This window comes from Argentina silus, assembly GCF_951799395.1.
Source record: "Argentina silus genome assembly, contig: scaffold_233, whole genome shotgun sequence".
NCBI lineage: Eukaryota > Metazoa > Chordata > Actinopteri > Argentiniformes > Argentinidae > Argentina > Argentina silus.
The window spans coordinates 42,501-51,310 of NW_028152959.1; the positions used below are offsets into that span (position 1 = coordinate 42,501).

General features: G+C 44.1%; 1 protein-coding gene across 1 annotated transcript in view; it reads right to left on the minus strand.

The window, feature by feature from the left end:
• Nucleotides 1-4,879, minus strand: part of mnd1 (meiotic nuclear divisions 1 homolog) — an 18,156-nt gene extending 13,277 nt beyond the window's left edge. Inside the window, exons 1-4 of the mRNA XM_083697769.1 lie at nt 4,815-4,879; nt 3,870-3,935; nt 2,679-2,736; nt 507-655 (exon numbers count right to left, since the gene is read on the minus strand). Of these exons, the coding sequence (XP_083553895.1) occupies nt 507-655; nt 2,679-2,736; nt 3,870-3,935; nt 4,815-4,817 (276 nt within the window). The 5' untranslated portion in view covers nt 4,818-4,879. The remainder of the gene's footprint in view (nt 1-506; nt 656-2,678; nt 2,737-3,869; nt 3,936-4,814) is intronic.
• Between the last annotated feature and the right edge of the window lie 3,931 nt (nt 4,880-8,810).

The following is an 8,810-nucleotide window of genomic DNA, read 5'->3' on the forward strand; positions in this document are numbered from 1 at the left end:
TATAGGCCCCTCTGTAGGGGTGAGTCAATAGTTTGTCGGGGTGACCATAAACAAGCAGGAGCGTGTATGGGGGGGGGCGCTGGGGCTCCTTCTGACTGCCGTCAGAGAATATGGCGGCACAAGCAGAGATAACACTGGCTTCTCTCTGAGGGAGGTCTTTACAGTGTACAGCACGTAAGACAGGGGAGGCTGGTGGAGGTAGAAATCGGAGGACGGGCTCATTGCAATGCATGGAACGGTATGAGGAATGGTATCAAACACACACTCATTCCGTTCCATGCCTTACAATGAGCCTGTCCTCTGATTTCTCCCTCCACCAGCGCTGCTGTGTGGAGCTCCTCCAGCCTGTGTGCAGGGCTAGGGTCAGGGCTAAGGTCAGGGCTAAGGGTAGGGTCAGGGCTAGGGTCAGGGCTAAGGTTAGGGTCAGGGCTAAGGTTAGGGTCAGGGCTAAGGTCAGGGTCAGGGCTAAGGTCAGGGTCAGGGCTAAGGTCAGGGCGGATGCTGACCTGTTTTTCCATGTCCTCCAATCTGCGTGTGCGAGCGTGCAGGGCCTTGCTGGGGAAGGCCCAGTAGTAGTTGGAGGTTCCTACTCTCTCTGAGTCCACCATGTTGTCATCTACCAGGCTCTGCAACACGTCCTTCACTGACATGGGAGCTAGAGGAAGGAGAGGCGAGGAGGAGGGAAGGGGAGGAGGAGGAGTGTGGGGGGGGGGGGGGGGGGGGGGGGGGGTGAGGGGTGTTACAGTTCTTAATATATACGCCCACTCCCTGGAAAGTCCAGGGCTCTCTTTGGCTCTACCACTATGGAAACATATCAGAGCAAATGAAACTGATATTTAGTAATGACAGTAACTTTGATCACCACCGATATTGTTGTTAAAAGGGAAAATTGAAGTGAAACCATCATGACGTCCCTCAGTGAATTCAGTGTTTCAGTTGTATTTTTAGTGCATTTTGACATTAATAAATGCGAGTCAGTTTTGATAATGCAATCCAGCGCCACCTTGTTCAAACATCCTGGGGAGAACCCTCCAATGGAGATACTTCAGAGTCTAGGAGTATGCTTCAGCCAGGGGAGGCTGGTGGAAGTAGAAATCAGAGGACAGGCTGATTGTAAAGAATGGAATGGAAAAAGGAATGCCGTTTATAATGCATGGAAACCTGTGTTTGATACCATTCCTGATTTCGTTCAATGCATTACAATGAACCTGTCCTCCAATGAACCTCTACCTCCCCCAGCCTCCTCTGGCTTAATCCAGAAACCTGTCCTTTAAATTCATATGGCTTCACTATCTTTCTTTTGTTCTCCCTTCTAAATCTTTCGAAGGCATTGCATCAGTGACCTGATCATTTGAAGCAAAGCCAACTGATTTAGCTGTAAGGGAAAACACTGATCTAATCTGCCAGTCTGACCCCAGACCGGCGGAGAGCTGGGAGTCACCCCATCCTATCTTTTTTTCCTCTCTCGTTTGTTTCTCCCCCCCCCCCCCTCCCTCTCCATCTCCTGAATGTGTTTATCACAAAGTTCCTTAAATGTCCCCTCCCCCCATCTGTCTCTCCCCCTCATCCATTCCTCACTCTCCCCCTCATCCATTCCTCACTCTCCCCCCCTTCTCTCTCCCTCCATTGTTCATCCTCTCCCTCCAACTCTCAGTTCCTCCAGTTTGTTTCTCTCTCTCTTCCCCTCTCTCTCCATCTCCTGTGTGTATATCACATAGTTCTTTACGTGTCCCCTCCCCCATACCCCCCCACCCTCCCCCCTCACTCTCTCAGTAACTCCATCATACCAGGGCAGAGGGGGTTTACAACATGTGCTTCTAATCAGTCGTAGGCAGCCAGATCAAATTTCCTCAAATTAATGTAACGTCCCACTGCAAGAGAGGTCCCTTCTGGGCGTGTCCCGAACACACACACACACACACACTAAAAGAAGTCCCTTCTGCACGGGGGGGGGGGGGGGTTCATTGCAGTATTGCTATGAGACTATATTGCTTTTGGCATCATTGGTCAGTCCTGATCTCCCTCTAGATTAAACACTGTGCCTGTGACCCGGCCGCTAGACATGGTTACCATAACAACTCTGTGACGGTGTCAGCGTTACGTTGTTGTCAGGGCAGCTTGCCTGTTGACACAGACCAACCAATCACAATGTAGTGTGTTGACACCGACGGCCAATCAGGACGTGGCGTGCAGACACAAACCGACCAATCATGACGTAGTGTGTTGACACAGACCGACCAATCACAATGTAGCGTGTTGACACAGACCGACCAATCACAATGTAGCGTGTTGACACCGACGACCAATCACAATGTAGCGTGTTGACACAGACCGACCATCAGGACGTAGCGTGTTGACACAGACCGACCAATCATGGGAAAAATAAATGATGCAGAAACGAGCGAAGGCATCCTTGGAATGTTTGGCCTAAAACGGACATGAGACTATGTTTACTTCCACAGTCCCAGAACGCTCTGGGTATTACAGGGATGACTATCTGAACCATATGGTGAGTTTTTTAATGAGGTGTGGGGTGTGTGTGTGAGGGGGGAGGGGCGCTGTGGGGTTTTAAACAATTCTATTCTGAAAGAAAAAAAAAAAGTAAAAGAAGTTCCCAAGTGGCAGGTTTGATGTGTGAAAGGATCCATCTGGGTTTCTTTCTAGGAATCATGACTCACTTATGCCTTTGGTCTTGGGGGCGATCTTCTCTATGTCCTTCAGCTGATACACCTCTTTCTAGAGGGGGGGAGGGAGAGAGAGAAAGAGGGATAGAGAGAGAGAGAGAAAGAGGGAGAGAGAGAGAGAGAGAGAGAGAGAGAGAGAGAGAAAGGGGGGGGCATATAAAGAGAGGGCCCAGGGGGTTTAAAAAAGTCTGTTTTTGAGAGCATGAATGTTCTAAACTGATGCTGATTTTAGAAGCATGACAAATCATGTCAGGACTCCATGTCCCAGAACAGTGAAAGCTCAGCCCATCTTAATGATCTTTTTTTTTTCTTTTTTTTTAAAAGACCACAGCAAAAAGCTTATGATGCCCCAAACCGGGACAAAAGTTAAATCACACCCCCCCCCCCCCCCCCAAAAAAAAATGGTTTCAACCTTTATAAACTACCTATAAGAATGTTAAAAATGAGAGCTTGTTTACTGAAGGAAGTTCCTCTAGACTTAGTGCTGGTCTGGGGTCAGGTCCCCCTTCTGTCCATGTAATCTGATTCATCATGATCTAGAACGCTAAACTGATCCGAAATCAGCACTCCCACTCTGAGATTTCTCATGTATCGAATGTCATGTTGCAACTCCAACCTCTGTGTGTGTGTGTGTGTGTGTGTGTGTGTGTGTGTGTGTGTGAGAGAGAGAGAGAGAGAGAGAGAGATAGGCACCTGCTGCAGATGTCTCACTGTGATATGAAGCCAGCCGTTGGCTTCACCTGCTGATTCAAACCTAACACAATTACACCTCCCTCTGGATAGCATAACCCCCATTCACACTACAGGGCCGAGCTGAGCTGCACTGGGCTGCAATGAGCTGTACTGAGCTGTACTGGGCTGCAATGAGCTGCACTGAGCTGTACTGGGCTGCAATGAGCTGCACTGAGCTGTACTGGGCTGTACTGAGCTGTACTGGGCTGTACTGGGCTGTACTGGGCTGTACTGAGCTGTACACACATCCTGATGACATGATTGCGTTATGCAATTCCTGCAGATTTTTCAGGTGCACTTTCAAGCTGTGACTCTCCCATTCTACCACCCAAAGTGTGTCAAGAAAACATTCCCCACACCATTACACCACCTCCACCATGAGAAGGTGTTCCTCATAAAGGGCTTGGTGAGTGTATATCTGAGCCAGCCCAGTAAGGTTGGGGTTGTTCTCACCATTTCAAAGAAAATCTCCATCATGCGTGTCCTCTTCTCCTCCAGACTCAGCCCTTTCTTTTTAGACTGAAAAACGAGAAGACAATAACACAATCAAAAAAAAAAAAAAAAAAAAAGGAATCATGACTCACTTAAGTTTTTATATATGATTACACATGTCTAACAACCAGAATATTCAGAGATAAACTTGCTTTGAAACTATCACTGTCTCAAAATATTAATTGGGGGTAGGCTTACTTACAGTGCCTTCAGTAAGTATTCACCCCCTGGACTTTCCCCACATTTTGCTGTCTTACACCTGACTTTAAAATCGATTTAATCGATTTATTTTGTCACTGATCTACACAAAATACCCCATAATGTCAAAGTGAAAATTATTTTATTATATATATTTTTACTAATTAATTAATAATGAAAATCTGAAATGTCTTGAGTCAATAAGTATTCACCCCTTTGCTATGACACTACTAAATTTAGCTCAAATGCAAAAATGTCTTGAACAAGTCACTCAATAAGTTCAATTCTGCCCATCTGAGTGCAAGGATAATAGTTCATGTGATTTCGGAATGAATATCTTAATAGGGTTTTTTAGGGTTTTATATGGTTTCTGCATCGGAGGTGGTGGTGTCAAGTCAAGCCGCTGTTTAACGTTTTTGTAACGTAGAAGGAAGCACTTGTCAACAACGTCAACCGAAAATGATAAACATAACATAAAGCCCGAACTGTCTCAAGTGTTTGAAATGCATTTTTTTTTATCTACATAACCTAAACCAAGGCAGTATATGGGATCAAACATAACATTGGTTCATTCATAGCCAGAAGCCTAGCATTAGCTATCTGGCTAGTCTAGTTAGGGTGTAGGTTTAGCCTAATAACCAGTTGACACGTTTGCAAACTCAATGCGCCATGTATGTTGGCTGTAATTATGTTGTAACTTAAACTTACCATTTTGCAAAGTAAGTTAACGTGAAACAAAATTTGTCAACAAGCACCGACTTCAGAAAACGTCCACTTCACTCTCAAAACAAACAAGCAATCATGAATTTCCCGCGGTGGAGCGAAGGGGTGGAGAGAAAGATGTGACGAGGACCACTCACTTCAGCGTGTTGTCGGTCGCCCTCTGCTGGCCATTTAGAAGAACTACAAGTGACAGCTGACCAGGTACACACACTATAGTCTAATACTGTTCTTTACGAGTGTAAACTTCTTTGTGGTGAATAAGCAACCGTCATCAAATAATGAATGACACGTTTTTTCAAAGAATGCAATACTTTATTTCTGTACACAAAGAGCAAATGAACATCAAAGATGGAATGGTCAAGTGTGAGCCGGTCAATTGTGAGCAGGAGATGTCTTCATTTCAGAGGTTGAGAAATATAGCTAATATGTATGTATGTACCCATGCTGTGAGGGAAGGAAAATACCACTGCAGTTCATGTATTATTGTGTCTTTACATAAACAAGAACAAGTAGAAACCAGCTGAAACTATGTAGCCACAGGAGAGTAATGGACTGATGCGAATCAGGGAAAATACTGTAAATCCTAACTGCCACATGACTAGGTTCATATTATGCTCTTTGCATGAGTGTGTGTGAGTGTGTGTGTGTGTGTGTGTGTGTGTGTGTGTGTGTGAGTGTGTGTGTGTGTGTGTGTGAGTGTGTGTATGTGTGTGTGTGTGTGTGTGTGTGAGTGTGTGTGTGTGTGTGTGTGTGTGTGTGAGTGTGTGTATGTGTGTGTGTGTGTGTGTGTGTGTGTGTGTGTGTGTGTGTGTGAGAGAGAGAGAGAGAAAATAGACGACAAATGCAAGGCGCCAGTTTGTTACAGAGCTCTGGGTACAAGCAGTCACAGGTGAAAGTGAAACCTTAAGTTGTATAACAGGATCTTTGTGGTCAGATACTCGAGACTTGCTACAGCATCTCTAGCACTGCCGGGGTCATGTCAAGTGCAGTATATACAGGGTGATAAACACTAGGTAGGAGGTACAGGCATTTAATGACTGGGTCATTAACATTGAGGAGGAGGACAAGCTGGTTCTTGCTTAGCCCGTAGATTTACTGAGGGGGACTGGCCAATGATGGGACCTGTGATTTTGAAAGGTGTGTTTCACTATACCATAATAGGACAGATGTCATTCACTATTTCTTCACACACTGTAAGCATATCAGGGGTTGAGAAATCTAGCTCCAGAAATATATGTATGTGTCTATGTGTCCGTACTGTGAGGGAAATAGATACCACTGCAGGTTGTTGTTCCCCTCGATGAAATCGGTCTAAAGTCTCTATTACTCCAGAAATATGTACAATGATCACAGTGCACCCCCACCACATAATAAGTGTCTATATTTGTCTATAAAACAAATATAATAAGTCTATATTTGATTTTTGACACCACCGCCCCTCTGAACTCTGGCCTTAGTTAGACTCATCAACTACCAACCGACCGTGTTCGTGCTTCAGGTGTAAATAAAACATTGTATTCAGAGCAGAGGAAGCCGGAGGAGAGGACACAAGCAGTCGTGTTCCTAACAATTGAGAAAAGGCTACAGACACCCTAGCAGGGAAGGTTTGAGGAACCCTCTTTTGAGGAATAGTTAAAAAAAGAAGGACTAAAATCTGTAAGAGAGTGGGGCCAACAATACTTTAAGACGGGGAAAATGGTGGACAAAAACAGGCAGTTTCAGCCCCAAAACGTCATGGCGATAAGTAAAACAATATAACTACCACACATTCGGAAACCTTCTCTCTTGAATTGGTTTAAATACACAACTTTCAGTATAACTTTAAGTTTCGTGTTTGAAAATTGCAGTGTCCTCTGATCTTGAACTCTGGGTAGGGCTTGAGCTACACCGTATCCTGACTACTCCTGTCGCGAGTGTGGTTTATAAACACACTTCATTAAATACTGAATGACAAGTTTTTTTTCAAAGAATGCAATACTTTATTTCTGTGCTGTACACAAAGATCAAATGAACATCATAGATGGAATGGTCAAGCGTGAGCAGGAGGGGATGTTTTCACACACTGCAAGCATATCAGGGGCTGAGAAATCTAGATAATATGTATGTATGTGTCCATGCTGTGGGGGAAATAAATACCACGGCAGGTTGTTGTCCCCCATGATGACATCGGGGTGATCTCCGTTCGTATGGTCTTATGTCATACGCGATATCTCAGACACCACAGGGTCACTTGGGTGAATGATGCGTCTTGCCATTTGCAATAGAGATCTGGCATTTACAACATTACACAGATTGACCCAAGGGGGGTGCTATAGTAGACAACTGAAATTCCAAAATGACACTGATTGGCCCAAGGGGGGCGCTATAGTAACAACTACAATTCCAAACTTTGAAGAAGCATATCTACTGTCCTGTTTGAGCTGTAGTCATATGTGCAGCCCCTCATAAACAACAGGTTTCTCCTACGGACCTATAAGCTCCACCTGTTACACTTTCTGCAAATCAGGCTGTTTGTCCACACCAAACCTTTTTATTCTCTCTCATTAATCCACAAAACATGTCTGAATAATTGTCACCAATTCACACAAGCAGGGGCACGGCATAATCCGTTCATAATTCATAACATGTTTACTGTTTACTGTCGACTTGTTTAGGGTGTGTTTACCAGAATAATAAAGTTGGAATCTATGAGGGGGGGGGGACCATATCAATGAATCTATGAGGGGGGGGGAACCATATCAATGAATCTATGAGGCGGGGGAAACCATATCAATGAATCTATGAGGGGGGGGAAACCATATCAATGAATCTATGAGGGGGGGGAAACCATATCAATGAATCTATGAGGGGGGGAAACCATATCAATGAATCTATGAGGGGGGGGAAACCATATCAATGTTGTTTCTACCATTTGTGTGACATTCCTAACAGATTGGAGCTACAGGGCCATAACTAACAATCCTTGTATGTAAACATTTCAAGGACTGGAAATTAAATTAAATCAAACTGGAACAGCACAGTTTATTGTGATGCCGCAAGGATTCTGGTTTATGTACAAAAAATGAGTTCAAATTGCATAATCATCACACTTGCTGTTTTTAATAAGACCTAAGCACACAAAAACAAAGACAATCTCCTATGGGCACTTATTACATTTGGCATCACGGACATAAACAAAAACAAAACATAAACAAGGACAAAACAAACACAAAACAGCTAGAACGTCACATGACAGGAGGGTCATGGGTTGATGCTAGTCAGGTGCTTTGAGGGAAAATGTATCAAAACTAAAACTAAAAAGCCTGGCTAGAACAACCCTGTTGGGGAGGGGTACTGTGAGATGTTTTTAGCTTTCTACAAGAAGCAAAACGTTTATTTATTTACTGAATGTACATCTTAACCGTTCCATTCTATTTGTTGTTGCAGGTAGACTAGACTAGACAATGTCAGCTAGCTAGTAGTATTATAATAATTGTTAAGGAGATAGTTATGATTCTAGCTCAGTGTAGGGTTAACACAGATGTTTTTAAACACTTAAAGCTATGTTGTGTGTGTGTGTAACAACATTGTGAAGTTTCAGTATTCAGTCAGCTATTTGAAGTAAACTACAAATCCCCCAATTCTTCTTCATCAGCTGTGACATACACAGAGCTCAATGTGAAGGGTGTCCCTTGTTGTATCCAATGATAGCTCAGTTATTACACACGCACACTTGCTTGCATGCACGCACGCACGCACACGCACACGCACGCACACGCACGCACACGCACACGCGTGCACACACACACACACACATACTACTTTGTGGAGCAACAACCATGTCTAATGTGTTATTGTGTAAGGGACGTGAAGTGTACGACCACAGACAGACAGGGTGAGATATTATCATACATTGAGCAGTATGTGATTTTCTGTAGTAAATATTATATCAAGTATGGGTGCATATCGGTTGAAAATAAGCATCCTGCACAAACACAGAGC